At 27.0% G+C, this 22,013-nt stretch overlaps 4 protein-coding genes across 4 annotated transcripts in view; 1 reads left to right on the top strand and 3 right to left on the bottom strand.

Moving 5' to 3' along the window:
• Phum_PHUM122250 (smile protein, putative) overlaps window positions 1-1,525 on the bottom strand; it is a gene marked incomplete at both ends in the record, with an annotated part of 3,810 nt that extends 2,285 nt beyond the window's left edge. Inside the window, 5 exons of the mRNA XM_002424186.1 lie at window positions 42-297; window positions 388-560; window positions 726-941; window positions 1,028-1,246; window positions 1,340-1,525. Coding sequence (XP_002424231.1) covers window positions 42-297; window positions 388-560; window positions 726-941; window positions 1,028-1,246; window positions 1,340-1,525 — 1,050 coding nt within the window. The remainder of the gene's footprint in view (window positions 1-41; window positions 298-387; window positions 561-725; window positions 942-1,027; window positions 1,247-1,339) is intronic.
• Window positions 1,526-2,122: 597 nt separating this feature from the next.
• Window positions 2,123-4,739, bottom strand: Phum_PHUM122240 (sphingomyelin phosphodiesterase, putative; the record flags this gene model as incomplete). The annotated part of the gene is made up of 10 exons (XM_002424185.1): window positions 2,123-2,137; window positions 2,192-2,349; window positions 2,572-2,620; window positions 2,813-3,024; window positions 3,109-3,229; window positions 3,313-3,441; window positions 3,528-3,737; window positions 3,971-4,154; window positions 4,238-4,411; window positions 4,672-4,739. 10 exons carry the CDS (start codon window positions 4,737-4,739, stop codon window positions 2,123-2,125), a joined length of 1,320 nt encoding a protein of 439 aa, XP_002424230.1.
• Window positions 4,740-5,076: 337 nt separating this feature from the next.
• Phum_PHUM122230 (N-acetyltransferase, putative) lies at window positions 5,077-9,434 on the top strand (the record flags this gene model as incomplete). Its single annotated transcript, XM_002424184.1, has 15 exons — window positions 5,077-5,184; window positions 5,264-5,527; window positions 5,610-5,794; window positions 5,869-6,079; window positions 6,167-6,371; window positions 6,459-6,717; window positions 6,801-7,091; window positions 7,179-7,377; window positions 7,466-7,639; window positions 7,717-7,858; window positions 7,940-8,305; window positions 8,400-8,572; window positions 8,653-8,883; window positions 9,127-9,263; window positions 9,344-9,434. The coding sequence occupies 15 exons, from the start codon at window positions 5,077-5,079 to the stop codon at window positions 9,432-9,434; spliced, it is 3,036 nt and encodes a 1,011-aa protein (XP_002424229.1).
• Window positions 9,435-11,063: 1,629 nt separating this feature from the next.
• Window positions 11,064-14,928, bottom strand: Phum_PHUM122220 (uncharacterized protein; the record flags this gene model as incomplete). Its single annotated transcript, XM_002424183.1, has 11 exons — window positions 11,064-11,767; window positions 11,842-12,217; window positions 12,299-12,439; window positions 12,521-12,883; window positions 12,958-13,219; window positions 13,293-13,497; window positions 13,577-13,793; window positions 13,872-14,072; window positions 14,162-14,517; window positions 14,599-14,814; window positions 14,898-14,928. The coding sequence occupies 11 exons, from the start codon at window positions 14,926-14,928 to the stop codon at window positions 11,064-11,066; spliced, it is 3,072 nt and encodes a 1,023-aa protein (XP_002424228.1).
• Window positions 14,929-22,013: the final 7,085 nt, after the last annotated feature.

Below are 22,013 nucleotides of genomic sequence, written 5' to 3'. Positions count from 1 at the left end.
AAATAAAAGAAAATAAAAATATTTGGAAAATTATATTTTACCATTATAATTAAAATTGAACGCTCTTTGCCGTCACTCAATAGAGCTATAATAATTAGCATACCCAAAACTAAATAAGAAAAAATTGTTGCTATATTACGTGGATCTAAAAATGACTGTACAAGAGGCACCGTTCCCATGGTCCAATCGCAACAAAGATCGCACGGAAACAATAAAAGCCATAAATTTAGTGAAACAAGGTAATTGTATGTTAACTGACGAACTGGAGTCGGCGAAACTGATGCAGGATTGTCAAACCTATAATTATTTCAATTAAAAAAAATTTAAAAAGTTTTACTGATGTGAATCAAGGTACGTTATGTCGTTCGAGTACAATGTGAACCGTACCTAGTAAATACAGGAAGCCGAGATCCCATAATTTGTAAGCGCGTCAATAGAAGGCATATGGTAGTGGCTAATAATACACATAATCTTTTACTCCCTGATGATGACCAAACATTTGTGTGACCAGGTTTATTCCAAACATTTTTGGCTACATTTTGAATAAACGTCAGTCTTATCTAAAAGACATTTTAAATATTACTTTTTTTTTTTTTTTTTATCGAAACAAGAAAAAAATTTTTATGTTACTCGAAACATATGTTTAAATTTTCTAATTATTTACATTAACAACTAAAATCTTATTTATTTATTTTTTTTTTTTTTTAGCATGGGAGAAAATTTACCTTTTGAGCCACAAATACTTCATAAACAAAGCAAACACCAGCTATAGTAATGCCTTGTTCTTTGCAAAACATAGCAGTTGCCATACAACACATTGACAGAATAAGAGACTTCCAACCAACGTGGAGACCCTGCTTTGTTGCTCTCGTGTAAAAGATAAAAGAAGAAAGAAAAAATACTGAGGATAATGTTTCAGCTCTACCTACTACACCAGTAACCTGAAAAGTTGGTTAAAAAAATACATGTAAGTTTAAATGTCAATGAAAAAAATTTTAATCTCAATGTGAAAACAAATTTTTCTTACTGCCTCCGTATGAATGGGATGAACTGCGAATAACATTGATGAAACAAAGCTTCCCATATTAGACATGAACATTGAACACATATTATAATACAAAATACACACAATTAAATGTAAAATGAGGTTTACTAAGTGGTATCCAAAGGGCTCTAATTGATGAATAAAATAATTCCAACGAAAAGTAAGTACGCATAAAGGCCTATATGACTTGTGACTTTGTTCCTAAAAGTATAGAATAAATGCAATAAAAATTTGTTTGAAAAAGGAGTAATACAATAATAAGCCATGAATTTTCAACAAATAAACAAATCTTACCTTTTCCATTGGAGTGCCCCAAAAATCATTAAAAAATATATTTTTAATAGGAGTGTGTGGTCTCAAATCTCGATTGTCCTTAATTGCACTAATGTCATCGAAGACAAACCCGCATTGAAGGCTATTGTAATAACAAACAATACATACAACAGCCAAAAGAAGACAGTGATTTGTATTTACTGCCATTTTATATCACTAGAAATCATAAACCTGTAATTTATAAATGGAAACTATGTTATCACAACATATATAAGTAACTTTATTTCAAAACTTTACAGCATGTTATAAGGAAGGACAATAAAAAATTTGAAAAATGAAATATATTTTTTAAGTTATTTTTGCCAAAGTATAAAAAAAAACTGAAAAAATAAAAAAATCAATTGACACTTACTTAAAAGATACAAATTTATAAATGACATTTACTATTAAAAGTCAAATTGTTTAAAAATAGATAAATAAGTCATTCTACGAAGCACAATAAAAATCCACATTTTGTTCATTTATTATATAAATTTTAAACATGAGAAGAACTTTTAATCATTTTTATAAGTTTTAAGCAAATGACATTATAAGTAGAAAACAATAAATGCCGAAAAAAAAAAAAAAAATTTCTTTTTTTTTTCTAATCGAAGAAAGTTAATAAACATCACCACAGCAAACCGCACTTTTTGAGAATATCGATTACATTTTCTTCGGACATTAAATTAGAAAATAAGAGTTAAAGTGTTACTTTTTAAGTATCATTAAAATATACAATTCGAAATAAAAACATTTTTAAATAGTTTAAAGCGGTAACACCTTGAAATTAAATTTTTATCAAAACAAAGCATATTCTTATTAATTTTAATAAACCTGGAACAAACAATTTTTAACTTCTTCCAGGGCAATACGACTTATGCACTTAAGTAATAACTTCGGACAACTTCGTACTTTTCCGGAAACACATGCGCATTTGAAAAATTTGATATTTCTTATTGTAATAAAAAGGAGGGAAAAGTAAAAAAATAATTCTTTTAATAATATTAAAATATAAGTTTTAATATGATTAAAAAATGATTACAAAATTTATAACAATAACGATAAAATATATATATATTTTTTTTTATATAAACTAATTTTTTTTTTTTTTAAAGCCCATACAGTGTATAATATTATTGTTAAACCTTAATTTTTGTGAATTTATATATATTTCATTTATTTAACAAAAAAAAAAAAAAAAAAAAAAATTATACTATATCCCAACGTGTAAGTTTTATATAAAATATAATATTTATTGCTTTTCTATAAAAAAAATTTTTTAAATTTGTTTTAAGTTTCATTAAATCATTGGCTTTTTAATCGTTTTAATATTGTCATCATTGAAAATTTTCCTGTTAAAATTGCAGATTTTTCACTTTTGTTCCAAAGAGTACCCATTATTATAAAAAAAATAAAGGCTATTGTTAATAAATCTTTAATAATATTAAAACAAACAGTGGAAGCCACTTGGTAACCTCCTATATCTAATGGAATGTAAAAAAATAATTCAGCAAACCATGATACAATAATTAAAACCCCAAATAATATTGATAGTGTTAAATATGTTTTCTGAGCAACTCGAAGTTTATGCAATGCATCATTACATACATCAATTGCAGTTTCTAATGTTAATTGAAGTTCATAAGAATTACCCTCAGGCCCTCTACCTGTGAAAAATAATAAAAAACAAGTAATTTTAAATAATTTAAATAAAAAACAAAATTTTTTTTTTCGAATTCTCTATAATTTACCTTTAAGTGCAGAATCAAACCCATACTGTAATAAAACCTCAACTCCTTCATGATCGGAATAACTATGAGTGCAACCAGGAACTTTTTCTGGTAATGGAAATTGGTAATTTTGGACTTCAACCTTTAAGTTTACAACATAAAAATCAAATTAATTAAAATGGTACACAGTTTTACTAAATTTTTCGGGCCACATATATTTCTTACATTTATTTTCCGAGAATTCCTGTACAAAATGTAATCAATTCTTTTTCCTTGTGGTAAACGTTTAACTTCTGATTTTGGAGCATAGCTATTTCTAGTACTTTCATTGGTCCCAAAAAAAGTTAGAGTCTTCTAATAAAAACAATAAAATTTGAAATCGATAATTCTTCATAGTAAATTAGTTTTAGTAAAAGTTATGTTACATTAGAATACTCAACCTTTTGAGCAACAAAATAGCAATCTGTTAATTGAGCATTTTGATTTAAAATTTTTATTGCTAAATCATCAGGCTCTGTATTCAGATCTCCGGCCAATACAGCCAAATCACAATCTTCAATGGTCAATCTGATAAACTGAGAAGTATCAAATGCTTGTAAAACTCTGTGACTTAAATATTCAGTGCCATGAATGTTATATTCTGCATGAAGCTGAAATTTGGGAGAAAAAAAAATTTTGAAATAAAATTTCATAATAAAATGTATTCAAAATGGAAAAATAAACTAATAATTAATCTAATTGGTAAATAAGCATTTAAACCATGAGGTTTACAAAATTTACATTGATTGATGATTAAGAATTGAATTAGTGAAATCATATCAGATTAGTAAATGATGTATATAAACTTAAAATAATGATTTAAATGAAAATTTATTACACTTACATGAGCATTATAAACATTAACAACCAAATCTTTTATTTTAATTCTTGCAAAAGCAACCCCTTTACCAGCCAGCCAGTCCCCTTGATGAATTTTATGAGCATATCCATTGATTGGCCATTGATGAAAGTAAACATCAGATATTGGATGTTTAGAAAAAATGCATAAACCAGAGCCAATGATGAAGCTATAAAAAAAAAAAAATTTCAATCAATTAATCAAAGTTAATTTTAGAAAGGTATAACTAAAAATTATAATAATAAAAATCACCTATTAAAGTAATGTGAATAAGGAAGTTGTAGAAAACACTTTTTACTGATGTATAAATAATCTTTTTTAGACCAGATTTCTTGTAAGCATACTATATCTAAATCACTTGATGACAAATACTCTGCAATAGCTGTGATACGACATTTTTTATTTTTTGAAAAACATGGAAGTCCCCTGAAAAATAATTTTACTATATGTTAATTTGATTTAAAGATAAAATGCCTTAAAAATTAAAATACACATTTAGAATGCTATATTATATTTTTATTTTTTGTAAATAACTTTATCAAAAAGTAAATTGTAATTGATTTTCAAATTAATTGTTTTTTATAATTCTAATAAACATAAGTACATATGATAAATTATACTTCAATAACTTAAGTAATGAATGATACAAATAAAACTGAAAATCCTTAAATGATTTCTTTTATTACCAACAATTTAAAGTGAACACCCTTATCTGTTGCTTTTCATTACTTTTATCCGTTACAAAATTCTCCATATGCGACAAGTAATAATTTTTTTATATACTACAGGATTCTAAAAAGTAATGGCTTTACTTTATGACTGCAAAACAATTTTTTTTAACAATATATAAAAGAGAAATCATCCTAAAACCAACTGACTTGTTTCTTCCTTAAAAAAAGTAAATAAATAAATAAATAAGATTAAAACTTAATTGGTGACAAGACACATAATACTACCAACACAAGAAAAAAACTTAGTTTCAGCACTAGGTTTCAAAATTGTTACCAACCTTATTTATGTTTATAATAGCACGTTTACGAAATTCAGCGAGTATTTAATAATTATTACCGCTGAATATAAAAAAATAAAAAATGGTTAGACGAAAAATAGATAATCGTATCAGAACTATTATAGAAAATGGAGTCACGGAAGGGCACAGAACTATGTTTGTCGTTGTTGGTGACAAAGGAAGAGATCAAGTATTGCCAGTAACTTAGTTGAGATAAAACATTTTTTACAAATAATTTAATAAAAGTTTCTTTTTTTAAATTAAATCAGGTAGTTATCTTACATCATATGCTCTCCAAGTCAACTGTAAAAACTCGTCCTTCTGTTTTATGGTGCTATAAGAAAGAATTGGGTTTTAGTAGTCATAGGAAAAAGAGAATGAAAGCATTGCAGCAAAAGATTAAGTCTGGAAAACTAAACGTTAATGAAGATGATCCTTTTGAGTTATTTGTAGCATCAACAACCATACGATATTGTTATTATTCAGAAACTCATAAAATTTTGGGACAAACATATGGAATGTGCATTTTACAAGTAATATAATTTTACTTATAGCAAAATTATCGTTAATAATATCTATCAATTATACATGCTTTTAATATGATTTTTGACATAGGATTTTGAAGCATTAACACCCAATCTTTTAGCTAGAACGATTGAAACAGTTGAAGGTGGAGGTATTATTGTAATTCTTCTACGTTCCTTAACTTCGTTAAAACAACTTTACACAATGTCCATGGATATTCATGAAAGATATAGAACTGAAGTTCATACTGATGTAGTTTGTAGATTTAATGAAAGGTAAAGTTAAAATTTGAAGGTAAAAGACATGTATTAAAATTAGAAAATTATCAATATTATTTTATTGTTTGCAGGTTTTTGTTATCTCTAGGAAATTGTAGCAGGTGTTTAGTAGTTGATGATCAATTGACAGTTTTACCTATATCTTCTCAGACATTAAATATCAGTGCTGTAAGCAAAGGAGATGTCGCTGAAAATGATCAAAATTTAATAGATTTAAAAGCGAGTTTGAGTGAAACTCAGCCAGTGAGTGCTTTGTTGAATTGTTGTAAAACCCTTGATCAGGTAAGTGTTAATATTTGAAAATAAGCTTTAAATTACCTGTATTCATTCATTTTATTATTTGTCATATAGTAGTATATTATTTTTTAGGGTAAAGCATTATTAAAATTTATTGAAGCAATTTCGGAAAAAACTTTAAGGTCTACAGTTTCATTGACAGCTTCTAGGGGCAGAGGAAAATCTGCTGCTCTGGGACTTGCTGTCGCTGCTGCTATAGCATTCGATTATTCTAACATTTTTGTATCAAGTCCTTCTCCGGAAAATTTAAAAACATTTTTTGAGTTTGTATTTATCGGTAAGGTTTATATTGAAAACTAATAATAATAATTTATTGTTTTACTATTTCATCTGATGTACAAATTTTTTTTTTATTTCTTAATAGGATTTGATGCATTAAATTATCAAGAACATTTAGATTATGATTTAATTCAGTCAACGAATCCTGATTTTAATAAAGCAATTGTTAGAGTGAATGTATTTAGAACTCATAGGCAAACTATTCAATATATTCATCCTTGCGATGGTCACAAATTAAGTCATGCAGAATTACTCGTCATTGATGAAGCAGCTGCCATACCGTTAACATTAATCAAATCAATGTTGGGCTCATACCTTGTTTTTCTGTCATCCACTATTAATGGGTAAATTTCTTCATGTTTCCATACATTAAACAGTCATTTATGTTCTGTCGGAAAAATATTCATATCGAAAATTTATTTCATAGTTACGAAGGGACTGGTAGATCATTGTCTCTAAAATTGCTTCAACAGCTTAGAAATCAAGCTGCTCCTCCCGGAGTTACCGCAAAAAACAGCACTCAATCTGCCACATCGAAAAATTCTGCTTCCGGACGAATCCTCCATGAAATAACGTTAAACGAATCCATTCGTTATCGACCTGGTGACGTAATTGAAAAATGGTTATCGGATTTACTTTGTTTGGACGCCACGTCTATTCAACCGATACTTAGCGGGTATCCAACTCCTGAAAATTGCGATTTGTATTACATAAATAGGTAAATGAAATAAATCCTATTTCCTAAAGACATATTGACGAAGACTTTTAAGTTTTTAAATATCTTGCGATTATGTTAATTTTTCAGAGACACGCTGTTTTGCTATCACACAGCTTCCGAAGCATTTTTACAAAGATTAGTGGCTTTGTGCGTGGCATCGCATTATAAAAATTCACCAAACGATCTTCAAATGATGTCAGATGCTCCCGCTCATCATCTTTTTTGTTTATTAGGACCGATTAACGGCAATACAACTTCCCTTCCGGAAATTATCGTTATTATTCAGGTGTGGATAAAAAAAAATTCAAGTTTCTAGAGTTATTTGATTTATGCAAATCGCAGTGACAATTTATTATTTTCATAATTAATTAAAGGTTTGCTTAGAAGGAAGCATACCTCAACGTTCGGTGTCGAATGCGTTGACGAGAGGAAAAAAAGCAGCCGGAGATTTAATACCCTGGACAATTGCTCAACAATTTCAAGATGAAAATTTTCCAATGCTTTCGGGTGCCCGAATCGTCAGGATAGCAACACATCCCGATTATCAGGTTAATTATATACATTTAAATAAAATACCGACAACCTTTTCAAAATATGAATCGTCCTTTCATTTATTATATTTTAGGGTATGGGATACGGTTCGAGAGCTTTGGCATTACTCGAGGATTATTATTCGAATAAAATTTCTTATTTGGACGATGCTCCCGTCGAAGAAAACATTGCAAGCGTTCAAGACGAATCGTTGGGACTTTTAGAAGAACAAATTGGTGAGAAATTTTAAAAGTCCCTGTTAATTTTTTTTGTTTTTTAACCGATAAAAAACCCTGAAAAAAAGAAAATTTTTTTAGTTCCTCGTTCGTCTCTACCTCCTTTGCTCATGAAGCTTAGCGAAAGACCTGCAGAACAATTGGATTACATAGGAGTATCATTTGGTTTAACTCAAGAACTGTTGAAATTTTGGAAAAAAGCTGATTTCATGCCTGTTTATATAAGGCAAACGAAGAATGATTTAACGGGGGAAAATTCTTGCATTCTTTTAAAATCTATAAAAAAAGATGAGGATAATGAAAAAGATTGGCTCATACACTTTTCGAAAGATTTCAAAAGAAGATTTATTTCTTTGTTGAGTTCTTCATTTAGAACTTTTCCATCCGCACTCGGATTAAGCGTTTTACATCGGAAAAAATCATTGGATTCGGATTATTCAACAAAGGGTACAAATGTGAAAAACTGTCAAATATTTCTTTGTGATAAAAAAAAAAAATAATAATAATAATAAAAATCCTTTTTGTTGTTTGTTACCTTTAGAATTAACGAAAGATGAATTAGATTTCGAAATGACGAGCTACGATATAAAAAGGCTTGAAATGTATTCGAATAATCTCGTGGATTATCATTTGATTATGGATTTGGTACCGACATTAGGAAAATTTTATTTTTTAAATTTGATGAAGGATACGAGTTTATCCGCCGTGCAATCGGTACGCGCACACGCACACCCACACACATTCGAAAGAGTTACACGTGGATTTTTCTTATAACGGTTTATTTTTTATTGCAGACGATTTTATTGGGTGTCGGACTTCAACGGAAAACCGTCGACGAAATAGCCGCGGAATTAAATTTAAATTCTTCACAAATATTAGGAATATTTAATAAAATAATTCGAAAATCGGTAGAATTTTTAAATTCGATATTAGAAGGAAGCATAGAGATTAAAAAACAAAAACAAGTTGTTACCATGATGCCAACTTTGGAAACGGTCGAAGAGGATTTGGAAAAAGCAGCCAAGGTATTGCCAACTTTGTCGTGTTAATAAGTATAATATTTATCTAATTCTTTACCCCCCTCTCCCCCCAAAAAAGAAGATTTTGTAGTAATTATTCACGTCGAATACATTTTGTAACGAAAAAAGATAAATATAATAAATATAATTATTAACATATTTGATATTTTGAGTACCCTTTGAATGATTTTTATTATACATGAAAAAATTCGTTTAACTAACCCGATAATTCGCAAAAAAATGTTTTAGAAACTTAAAGAAGAACAAAAACAAGAATTGGAAAAATTAAAAAATGAAAATTTAACACAATACGCAATAAAAGGTTCGGAAGAAGAATGGAGTAAAGCATTATCGTCGAATAATAAATCAATAGTATCAGTCAAAAGGTATAATTATTCATCATTATTTTTTGTTTTTTTTATTAAAGAAAATTTAAAATTAAAATAAAATCTTGTTGTTATTACAGCGGAGAAAAGAAAAGACATTTAGAAACGACGGAAAAAAATGGAGAAATTAAAAAGAAGAAAAAGGAAAAATTTAAAAGAAAAAAATTTTAATTATGGCGACCAATCGTAATATGTATTCATTTATTTAATTGAATATAATTAATATTATTAAAAATAAAAAATAAAAAAGTTATTTATTATTTAAATATTAATAATTTCCTTTCAAAAAAAAAAAAAAATTAATTAATTAAACGACAATAATAATTCCCAGCCTTTTTTTTCATAAGTATCGGGTTGGCAACTAAGTAATTGCGGATTTTCCACCAACGGATTGTTTAAACATGTTTTTGAGTATGTTTACACCTTTGTACAGACAGAAACTTTTGATATCTTATTATACGGTTCCTTCTGGAACTTTCTGTACCAAAATTTCATTGAATTCTTAAATAGTGCCCGAGGAAAAGACACTTAAACATGGGGGGAACAACCCTAAGCGGGAATTTCCTCCACATTTTCCCCTTTTATTTTCGAAGGGATGTTAATGCGTCCCAAGCCCATAAAAGGTGTGGGTCGTGTAAGGGGATGAAACCTTAATGGAACGGAAGGTACCCCGAATTTCCGTTCTGGGGGTCCAGTGGAGGTGGTGGATGATGACCAAATAAAGGCCCTCATTGATAATAATGGATCAATTCAACAATACGATATTTAAATTGAACAATAATAAAAAAATGATTAACAATTATTTATTTAAAAAAAAAAAATTGAAATATTTAATTACAATAAAACACATTTACATAAAACTTTTTACACGGGGGGAGAGGGAGGGGGATGGGAGAGGGGAGAGGGAAAGGGGGGGGGAAAACAAAAACTAAATACATATATAAAATAAATGCGAATTTTAAATTTTTTTTTTTTTTAAATTCGCAAAAACTCTTAAAATTATTCAATCATGCTTAAAACAAAAAAAATACTTTTTACAATACAAACACATTTTCTTTCGACAACCACCAACAACAACAATCCAACAAACGCAGAATATTCTCAATTAAATAAAAAAAAAAAAAAATTGAAAATAATCCAAATTTGAATTTCCATCCTCATTAACAAATTAATTTTTTTTTTATTTATTATCCAAATGAACTATTTGGTAACTTTTTCTAATTTTTTATTGTATTATTTGAGCACAATGATTTAAATTGTAATAATAATAATAATAATAATAATTTGGCTTGAAGCGTTAAATTACAAAAAAAAAACCGTTAATTAACGGACGGAATAACAACAATATTGAAATTTATAAATTGACGTTACGTCATTACTTATTTTTTTTTTATGAAATTGAAATAATAATAATAATATTATGTATAGGTATATTAGGTATATGTGCATGACTAATTCTATCATTATCATTATCGTTTTACAATTAATTTAAATTTACAGCGCGTTAATTATTTATAATAAATAAAGCTAAATTTATTTATATATGTAACCATTTGGTCTTTTTTTTTTTTTCTTTCTTCTATTTATATATAAAAGTCAATATCATCTTTTAATTGTTTAAAAAAAAAAAAAGAAAAAAAAAAGATGATTTTAAAATGATTGGAGGAAGGGAAAAAAAAATTTTCCAAAAATTGTTTAAATAATAAAAACAACAAATTAGACTTCAATAACGGTTCCAACCGTTTTGAAAAAAAGTCTTTTAAAGTTTTTCTTTCTCATAACTCTGTTTTAAAAGTAAAATTATCCTACGTAACCGGGAAATCCACCAAATGGTGATGGGAAAAAGGCAGGAAAAGCTGTTGGTACCACAGGAACGTTTGTCGTTAAATATGTTGTTAATACTGTTGGAACAACCCTCGTTGAATAAAGAGTCGTATATGCCGTTTTTGCACCAAAAGTTAACTTGAGGACTTTGCTTTCGGTAGCAGTTACCATCGTGCTCGTATAAATAGGGGTTGATGTAACTGAAAATTGTGGAGGGGGTGGAAATAGAGGATTAACCGATTGGAAGGGATTTAATGGATTAACTGGTACTTGAGGTAATGGATTTCCTATAGTACTCGTCACTACTTCGTATTCCGTTTTGCTGACGGTTGCAATAGGACGAGATATCGTGCTGTAACTGGTACTCACACCGTTAAATAATGGTATCAAGTGAGATTCGTAAACCGTTTCTAATTTTACGACGGGTTTGGATGAGGTTATAAATTGAGGAATGTTTGCTGCCGGATTTAAGAAACGCAATAATGCCAACTGTTGAAGTTGTTCCGGAGAAAGACCCGGCGTCGTCGTTTGTGGTTTTTCTGTCGTTGTCATTTTTTGATTTGCTTTTATAAGTTTTGCTTGACGTAAAGCTTCGGAAATTTTGCTGTTGTCCACCGATGATATATCGAAATCGTTACCGATATTTGCTAGGTCAAGATCTGGAGGGAAAGCTCGAATAGCTAAAAAGAGAAAAGATGATTACGTGTACATGCATTATTCGTAAGAAGTTGAGTATTGTTTTAATATGATTTACCTGAAGGATGTTCATCATCGTCTTCATTATCGTTGTCACCAAAATCAAGTTCTAAGTGAAGCTCCGAACCAGCTTCTTCTAACCTGGTGTTAAATTCGTTTAATGTCTTACTAGGTACGAACTGATAAACTTCCATTGGAGGTAACGTTTTAGTTGCAGTGACTAGCCGAGTTACGTGATATGATTGCACCAAAGTGTAGGTAGTCGTTTCATTTCCTCCCCTGATAACAGGTAGTATATGAGTTTTTAATAACATTTGAGTGGTACTGAAAGCTTCAGTTATGGTTTCCAATGGAGGCGTTTCAGCATCCGAACCAAGAGCAATGGCTGGGAGTGTTGCGATGCTCGAATCGAGATTATTATCTTTATCAAAAGCCTAAAAACAATTTTATAAGATTAAGAATATTCAATTTTTTTTTTTTAAATAATCGATACGGTCAGGTTTTTGTTTTCCTACCGGAGTTGTGGCTAAAATATTTTCAGTCAATGGTTCGGTTATTTTATTTGGCAAAACCGGAAGTGTTGATTCAACTGGCTGTAAAGTTTTTTCCAAAGTAGACGTCACAGTTATGAAACGAGTGTTTTTAACAGTTCCAACCTAAAATTTAATTAACATTAATTATAAATCAGCTTATTTAAAAATTAGCCAAACCAAAATAATAATAATAATAATAGATACCTGAAAGGTATAAGGGGATTTTATTGTGGCGATTTCATAATAGACATCGCTAAAATCAGCCGGCGTAGATATTTGAACTTTTAATGTGGATGCGGTTACGGAAACTTCCGGTTTAACGGTTTTATATGCGTCATTATAATCCTCATGGTCTTCCCTTCTATTCGCAACAATTTCCTCATTTTCTTGTATTAAATATTGAGGTTGGGGAGTGGTCAAAGGATTTGAAATTTCATTTTGATCCGTATCCTGCTTCCGAATCGTTACTCTAGGCTTGGGAGTAGTTTTGTACGACCACCTACCTGATGGCCTTTGAAGTTTAAATTTATACAAACTAGTTCCTGAATTATTGTCCACGGGTGAACTCTAGAAATTTTACGTCAAAATAAGTATCCCGATTATCGAAAATTTCCCGGTTTTGAAGTAATAAGAAAGTATACCTGAACTTTGGGTTTAAAACTTCTTCTGGAAAAGTTATCATCTTTTTCTCTTTCTTTTTCTTTTTCTTTTTCTCTCTCTTTTTCTTTCTCTTTTTCGTGTGCACCATATTCTTTATTCTTACGATAAGCCGAACCTGATCTCCTATTAGTATTTTGATATTTTCTACCATTTGGAGATACGGTAGCTTCTTCACTATAGACAGAAACAGTTGTCACCTGTAAATCTGGGTTACTTTTTGCAAAACGGTTATTTCCGTTAAACCTGAAATTGGTACTATTGGTAAATATCTCATTTTTGTCTCCATATTAAAATTATAATATTAAATGAAAAATACCTGGCAGTTGATTTGACAGTTGATGATGGCGATGATGATGATGATGATGACGATCTGCTGCGTGACTTTTTATGATTATGAAAATTTTGACTTTCTTGTTCTTCTCTATCGTAATCTTCATTTAAATCTTGTTCTTTGGCTGAAGATCGGGATCGAAATTTATTTTTAAAATCGGATTTGTTAACAGGAGCTCCGACAGCTGGACCTAAAAAAAAATTTTTGGTTATTTTAAAACAATTTATAGCCTTTAAGGTTTTTTATTTCATTGGTTAAATTAAAAGTACCTGGTCTTCGAGATGGACGAATTAAATTATTACTTTTGTCTCCGTGGAATAATGCTTCCAAAGGCAAAGCAGTTTCTTCGTGTAAAGATCCTGCTGGAGTTGGTTCCAAGTGTACTTTATTTTTCGATAAATTCGGGGCAGCTGTTTTTAAAATTTTTGTTGTCTGAGTCGGTGCTATTTTAGGTTTGCCAACAATTCTAGAAGTACTTTGAAGTACCTGAAAAAAAAAAAAAACGTAGTTTTCATATATGTAAACAATTTTTTTTTTATATTCATTTTTAAATTGTTTAATCACCTGAGCATATTTTCCAGAAATATAAGTACCGAGTACTTGAGTTTCGTGCACCGTAGTAACTCCTTCTTTAACAATTGTACCACCAAATTTCGTAACCAATCCAGTTGAGTGTCTATCTTTTTTAGATTCTTTATGTGAATGATCGTGATTTCTTGACTTAGATTTTGAACCGTGTTTATTATTTGGCTTTAAGTCAATCACCTAAAAAGTAAAAAACGTAAATAATGATGATTGCGTTTCTTTGGAAAAAATTTTTAAATAAAATTTATATATAAATTCATTTATACAACCTTATACGTTTCGTCAACGACTTCGGACGGTTGCCTATGCAGAAAATCATATTCAGGTTTATCAATATTATTATTATCTACTTCAACTGCTTCCACGACTTCTTCTTTTTTGTCGTCGTTACTTTTTATTTGAACAACACTTGATATCACGCTTACAGTTGGTTTTATTTTTTCTTTCGACTCTGTTTTGCTGGGTGCGATTTTAGTCGATCCAGATTTAACTTCCACTTGGCTGGAGATAATTTTGTTGTTTTCATCTCTAACTTCGACTTTTACAAAAGCTTGCTTTGAACTTTTTTTCACTTTAACGGGAGTTCCTTCTTTAATTTCAACTTTGCTGGATAATATAAGCGTTTCTAAAACAATTTAATGTTTATGTTAATTATAGCTTTTTCATTATTACGTGTTCATCGTTATTGTCTCGTGCCTGACAATACCTGGTTTCGATTCAACAACTTTAGTCGGTTTAACGGCTTCGGTTACTACATGCACTTCACTGACAATTTGTTTCTTTTTCTCTTTTTCTTTTCCATCGCTTGATTTTTCGGTTACTTTTACGGTTTTAGAGGGTTTAATAGGTTCCGCAGGTTTTGAAGTTGCAGAGGTTTGTATTATTGTATTTTCAATTTTATCTTTTTTAACCTCAGGAGAAGCTGTAGATTTAAAACGGAAAAAATTAAATTGATTCGACGACCGCACAAAAAAGATTTTCTTTTCTTTTTATAAAATTATGTACCTGGAGCAGCACTCTGTGGTGAAAACACCATAACAGTGTTACCAATGGTTGTAGTGAAATCTAAAAACCCATAAACTGTTTGTGTTATTCGAGCATTTGGGTCACTACTTTCCGTTGAACTAACAAGAATTTGTGATGCAGCTGCATTTGGATTAATATAAACTGGACCACCCTGTGGTGAATATTCTGACGAAGTCAAAATTACGGCTAAAAATTTAAAAAATACATCACGTTTATAAATAACGATGCGAACGTTAAAAAAAAAAAAATTAATTAATTAATAAAATTGATTTTAAAACTATTTTGCACATTTACATATACATATGCATGCATATATATTACAGACAAGTAATTTTTTTTTTTTGCATATTTTTTCAATAACAGTTCTCTTATAAATTGATGGCGAGTATAAAAAAAATTCACGTGAGTTGTTAATGATTATTTGTCTGAGTTTTTCATGTCCTTCTTCTACATACCGCAAAAACCACACGAAAGATTAAAGTTCAAGGAAATTGGGCTATAAATCTTGGGCAAAGTAAACGAGCTTAAGAATTTAATTAACTAGTGGGCATATGAAGTTCGCGAACATTTAAAAAAAAAAAAAAAATTTTCACGTGAGAAAACTATTACGTCTATTGTAAATATAGAAAATATTATCCTTCCCTTTCCCCCCCCTCCCTCCATTTGGTAATAATGAATGTTTTTTTTTTTTTTTTGTTCGTAATATAAAAAAAGGGGGAAATTTTTCACGTTTGTATTTTATATAAATTCCTATACGAACTGTTAAAAGATATAAATAATAAACGTGGGAGTAAAAATTTATTAGTTTTTTATTAAAATTTTATCATCAGTTATTTAATTTATATGTGATCGTGAAAAGGGAAAACTAATAAATAAAATTTATTTTGTTTTGTTTTTTTTTTTTTTATGTCATCATGTTCACGAAAAAAAAAAAAAAAAAAATGTCTGAAAAAGGATGATTGAACCCATCATCATTGCTAGATAATTTTATTTAAGTAGAAATTATTTTTAAAATTTTTCTTTAAATAATAAAAAAGGAGTGCCTTAAACATTTTCACTTGAAAAATAAGAACAAATTTTTCTGTAACGAATTTTGTAATATAAAAATAAAAAAAGTTGTAGAAAAGAATTTAACTGACGTGTTTATGTATTTTAATAAAAGAATAAAAAGTAAATCATGTTACCAAAAATAAACGACAAAATGGATTACATAAAATACCCCGTAGAAAAAAATTATTTAAAATAAAATATGAAAAGATAAAGTATTGATATTGATAACAATAAAAACTTTTTTCGCATACCTGAGGCTAATAAAATAAACTTTTGTAATAAAATGATTATAAGCCAATCCTTGCGTATCTAAAAAAACATGTCTGACATTCACGATTTGACCCTTTCCATTATCTAATTCTTTTTTTCTCTCTTTTTTTTTTTTTTCAATCGGGTGATTGTTTTCGTTTTGATGTTTTTAACATTTTTATAAATAAAAAAAAAAAACTAAATTTAATTTTGTTTTCTCACATTAAATATGTCACAATTTACGAATATTCAAACGCACACACGAATAATCTTTTATTGGATTTTAATTGCTTTATCGTTAAGATAAACAAAATTTTACAAATAATGTTTGAAAAATATTTTCCTGACAGCGAAACATAATTGTGTAATAATTATTTTATTAAAAAAAAGAGAGTGAGAGAGAGAAAAACTTACATGATTGATTTGAAATTCGCAACAATTAATAAAAAAAATATGTAAAATTTCTATCTGTGTCTCACATTTAACGACATTGTATCGATGACGTCATTCGCGCCTTTCTTGCCAACTTACCTTTTCTTCGACAAAAAAAAAAAAAAAAAAATTTCTGAACGTACTCTTCGATCACGAAGCGTTATTTTTTAAATACGAATGAAATTTTTTTTTTGTTTTGTTTTATTTTATTTTCTGTTTCATAGATTTAAAAAAATCTCGTGATATAATAAAGAAATTGTTAAAAATAAAAAAAAGAAGAAGGCCATTCGTGAAGGCTGCGTAGTTTATTTTAACAAGTTATTTTATGTTCCACTACTACTACTACTATTAGTGCGTATTAGGATAAATTTTTTCTTTTTTAATAGTTATGACGTCATAAAAATTTTACCCAAATTTATCAAAAAGTAACGAACGTTAATACACAAAAAGTAAAACTGTTAAATATCGTTCGATGAATAATTATACTCTCTCTTTGTTTGAATTTGATTCTTATTGTTAATTCGGAAGATTCGCCGAAATGTATCCGGAAAATTGTGACGTAATACAATTTAAAATTGTATCGTGAGTTAAAAATTAAATACAAAGTAGGGCATCATGATTTAAAAAAAAAAAAAAATTAAGCGTTGCTACACTGGCATTAAGCTGATTAAATAATAAAAATATTCAAAGGTCTGCTAACAGTTCCTTGAACCATCAGATCTACTACTACCCATCAAAAAAAAAAAAAAGTGAGAGTTGAACCTGTTAAACTAGTCTTTGTTAAAATTTCATATTAAAATTTTAGATAAATAAAAAAATTTTTTTTTTTTTTTTCACACCAAATGATATTTTTCCTTTATCCCTTCCGAATTTTAATCCAATTAAAAATATCGCCATATTGAAATTTATTTATTTCCGTTTATATTAATTTTTTGAAAAATTATCTATCGAAACTGATTTTGATTGATAATTTATAAAAATAAATTTCGGGTAGAAATTTTCAAATAATTTTTTAAAATGATAAAACGAACGCGTGTAATCAAAATGGCGGTTAAAATTTCAATGCGCAGAATTTAAAAAAAAAAAAACATGGTAATTATTAACCATAAAAATTATTTATTTAAACAAGTTGAATACTTAAATAAAAATTATGACGTTGCTTATAAAGAAAAAAAAAATTAAAACAACTTATTTTTTTTAATAATCTTGTTTACTTAAAACAAAAAAAGAATGAGGAAGTTTTTATTTCTTTTATATATATATTTTTTTTTTTTGCTATCGTTAAGATGGCACATGAACTTTTAACAAGGTTTTTTGTTTTTTTTTTTTCTATTATTCTTAATTTCATACTGATTTTTTTTTAGTTCTTAATTTTTATATTTTAAAAAGTTTTTTAATTATTGATTATTTTAGGTTTATTAGACTGAACAGAAAAAAAAATAATAAAAAGTTTCACTTTAACTTTCCCTTAAAAATTTACACCCAATGAACAAAATAATAATTTTGTTTTGTTGTTTTTTTAAAATTTTCAACAAAAAAATGTTTTATTATATTCCTAATATAAGTAATCAATAATAATTTATTGATTTATTAAATAATTTTGATTATGTTTTTCTTCCTTATTATTATCATTATTATGTACTTGTGCCTGGAAGGTATTAACTTAACAAAATGAAAAACATTTCCCATTGTTAAAATTATTGACAGTTATTGAATTGATTTTTAAATTATTTATCTATTAAAGTATTTGTGAATGATTGATTCAATGATTGAATATTTATTAATATTAAATTTAAAAAAAAAAGCTTTACTTACCTTCTAAAATGAAAAATATTATCTTGAATAAATCCATTGTTTTATTTGCTTGTAATTAATTTTTGTGTTTTGTTTTTTGTTTTCTTCTTTAAATTACCTCATTGTTAATATACTTCAGTACATTAATTATAAGTTTTTCCTTTTTTTTTTTTTTTTGTTTTTCAACCTGAAACAAATTAAAATCCGTTTATTTATTTTTACAATTTTGTTATGGATTCTGTATTATTATTAAAAAAAGTATTCGAGTCGGCGTTTTTACGTTTCAAACCTCATTTCTAATGATTGAATCGAAAAGCTTCCATTAGAAAACGACAGTTAAATTTCACTCGCTATTTTATTTCTTCTATGCCTCTCCTGCCACGGTTTTTCACAAAACGTTTTCCCGCCTTTTTTTTGTTTTGATTCTAGCGAACTATGTAAACATGGAGTTAAGGTTATGTTGTTCAATTGTTTTTTTGTTAATTTCACCCCCCCGGAAGTACGACAGAGGTTTATTGTCGCAAATTTTAACTCCTTTATTTATTAAAAAGAGAATTATTATGGAATATCGTTTAAAATTTAACGTATTTACGATTTTAACAAATTTTTTTTAAAAATTGCACCGTATGCGGTAATGAAAGCGCTTCCCTTTCCAATTATTACTCAACTTCCTTTCTAATTAATAAAAGATAATTTAAATTTTTATTTAAAATAGTGACAGTCATTATTTGTAAATTATTCATTTTTAAAATTTTTAAAGAGGAGAAAGAAAGAGAAACAAAAAAAAAGGTTAAAATAGAGAAATGATAATAATAATAATAGAAAAAGGAGAAAGTAATGAATGATTGGGTAAAATAAATTTACAGTAGATTGAATTTTGTAAAATTAAATCAAAAATTAATTTTGTAAATGTAAAAAAAAATTATATATAAAATCTGCAAAAAAGAAAAAAAACTTTTTGTTTCGTTATTATATAATATTCGCGCCATTTTTTTTTTTTTTTTTTAAAAACAAGTTTGTCAAAATTAAATATTAATGTAATAAATTTTTTTTTTTTTTTTTTTAACAAGTCAGTAAACGTGTCAGAATTTTTTTTTTAATTTTTATTTTTTCCATTTTGAATTTTCTTCCTTTTACAACAAATACCGACATTATAAAAACATTCTAAACCGAATAATAATAATAAAAGGTCAAAATAAAAAAAAAACTATTTATATTAATAATAATAATAATATTTTCCTTTTTAATAACCGATTAATTAAATTTAATATTAATAATAATAAGAGATGTTAAAACGAAAGTAAAATTTGTAATGACATTTTAATCGCCATTTTGTTGTATGTAAATAATAATAATAATAAGGGGGGGGGGGAAAATAACGAAAAGAATTTTCCAATCGTCTTACAATCACTATTGTGAAAGTTTTTTTTTTAAAAAAATAATTTTATGGCTGTTTTCATGTTAAAAATTTCATTTTTAAAGGGGGGAGGTTAAGGGGGGATGGGTACGTATTATAATAATAATAATAAAGGTTTTTAATATATATATTGTTTAATTTGGATTTTATTAAAAAAAAAACCTTTTGCAATTGAAAAGAATGTCATCGAAAATTACGACTACGAATGCACTAATTTTTATTTTGGTGATAATAATAATAATAATAAAAATAAAATTTCTTTTTTAAAAATTTAAATTTCTTAATATTTATTTCAAAAACTACCCGAACAGGTAAAAAAAAATTGCTCGTAGGTATTTAAGTGAGTTATTAAAAATTGTCGTTATTTTAAGCGGGGGGGGGGGGTTAGAAACAAATTTCTTCAATTATTGTCGTAATAAAATAAGTAAATAATTACTATTATGTACATAAGATATTTTTATTAAAAAAAAAAAAAATATTTAGTTTTAGAATAAAAGTTTTTTTTTTTGCGGTAAATACTTAAGGCCATTTTTTTTTTTTTTTTTTCAAAATAGATTTTGTCAAGGGCGCTAACAAAATATTACCCCATAAAAAAAAAGAAAAGAAAAAGAAAAAAAAATTTTTCCTTTCCCTTTTTTCTTTTCTTTTTCTTTTTTTTTTTTTTTTATTAAAAAAAATTTAAATTAAGTAAATTTTTATGGTTCACTGATTTTTTAGAAAAATTTTTTAAATGCAATTTTTTTTGTGTTTGAGTACTGTTAATTTTGTGATGTAATTTTTTTGTTTTGTCGAAATAGGAAAAAAAAAAAACCAAAAATAATAATAATAATAGAAATGGAATCTCGTTTTTGAAAAAAAAAAAAAAAAAAACCTGTAGAAGTAGTAAGAACAACTTTCTAAACAGATGATGATGTGCGTAAATAAAAAAAAACTTTCACTCTGGCAAAAAGTAAATTTTTATACACAAAACAAACAAACAACAAAGAACAAACGGAAAAAAATTTATTATTATTATTATTATTATTATAAATTTTTTAATTTGTACCTTATTATTTTAATCATTTAGAACTGAAGGGATTTAAGAATTTAAATAATTAAAAATTATTTTTTAAAATTACATAATAATGATAACAATTTTTTTTCACACTCATCATCTTCATTTTGTTATTAAAAAAAAAAGAAAATGTTTTACACGCACGCATAATTTACAATCGAAAACGCATAATTTTTTTTTTTTTTTATAATAAAATAAAAATCAGGTCAGTGAATCATAATAATAATAATAATAAAAGTTTTTTTTTGGCAATTTTCAAAAAAAAAAAACAAACGAAATTTATTTTATTCTCATTTTATCCTTATTAATATTATTATTATTATTTTATTAAATTATTTATTTATTTTCTCACTTATTGTTTTTTTTATAAAAAAAAAAAACAATAATTAAACATTTTTTGTTTTAAACAAATTTTTTAAAATTAAAATGGCGGAAAATGAAAAAATTGCCGTTAGGTTCGATCATTACAACATTAACTAAAGAAACTTTTTTTTTTTGTTAAAGATCACGTGATATTTTTTTTGCATAATTTTTTCGAAAAAAAATATATAAAAAATGACGTAATAAAATTTGTTTTTTTATATTTCGATAGCCATGTTTAATAAAAATAATAAAAAAAAAAAAAAAATTTTCTTCCTCATTTTTACCAAACGACTATCATTCATACACGACGTCATCATTTTAAATAAAAAAAAAAAAAAAAAACATCTTTTTATTCTTTACCTGACACTTTATTTATTTATTTATTTATAATTAAAGTAATAAAATTAATAATAATCATAATAATAATAATAATTATCTATTTCTCGTTTCAAAAAGTTGTTTTATTTGTTAAATAGGAAATAAACATGACGGAAGCCATTGTTGACTCGGTTAGTCAAATCAGTGTCTCTTTGTTTTTATATTTGAAACAAAAATAACGGAAACGATTTTATACGTCATTGAAAAAATATTTATAAACAATCGGAAAATTAAATAAAATAATTTTCAAATTCATATCATCACGGTTTGACACGAAATAAATAAATTATAGAAAACGGTCAAGGTATTTTATAAGTTCAAAAAAAAAAAAAAAATTCGTTCCCAAGCTTTCTTCCCA

Source organism: Pediculus humanus, genomic scaffold, assembly GCF_000006295.1.
Source record: "Pediculus humanus corporis 1103172107470 genomic scaffold, whole genome shotgun sequence".
Taxonomy (NCBI): domain Eukaryota; kingdom Metazoa; phylum Arthropoda; class Insecta; order Psocodea; family Pediculidae; genus Pediculus; species Pediculus humanus.
The sequence above is the reverse complement of the archived record's forward strand: the minus strand, read 5'-3'. Positions and strand labels throughout refer to the sequence as shown.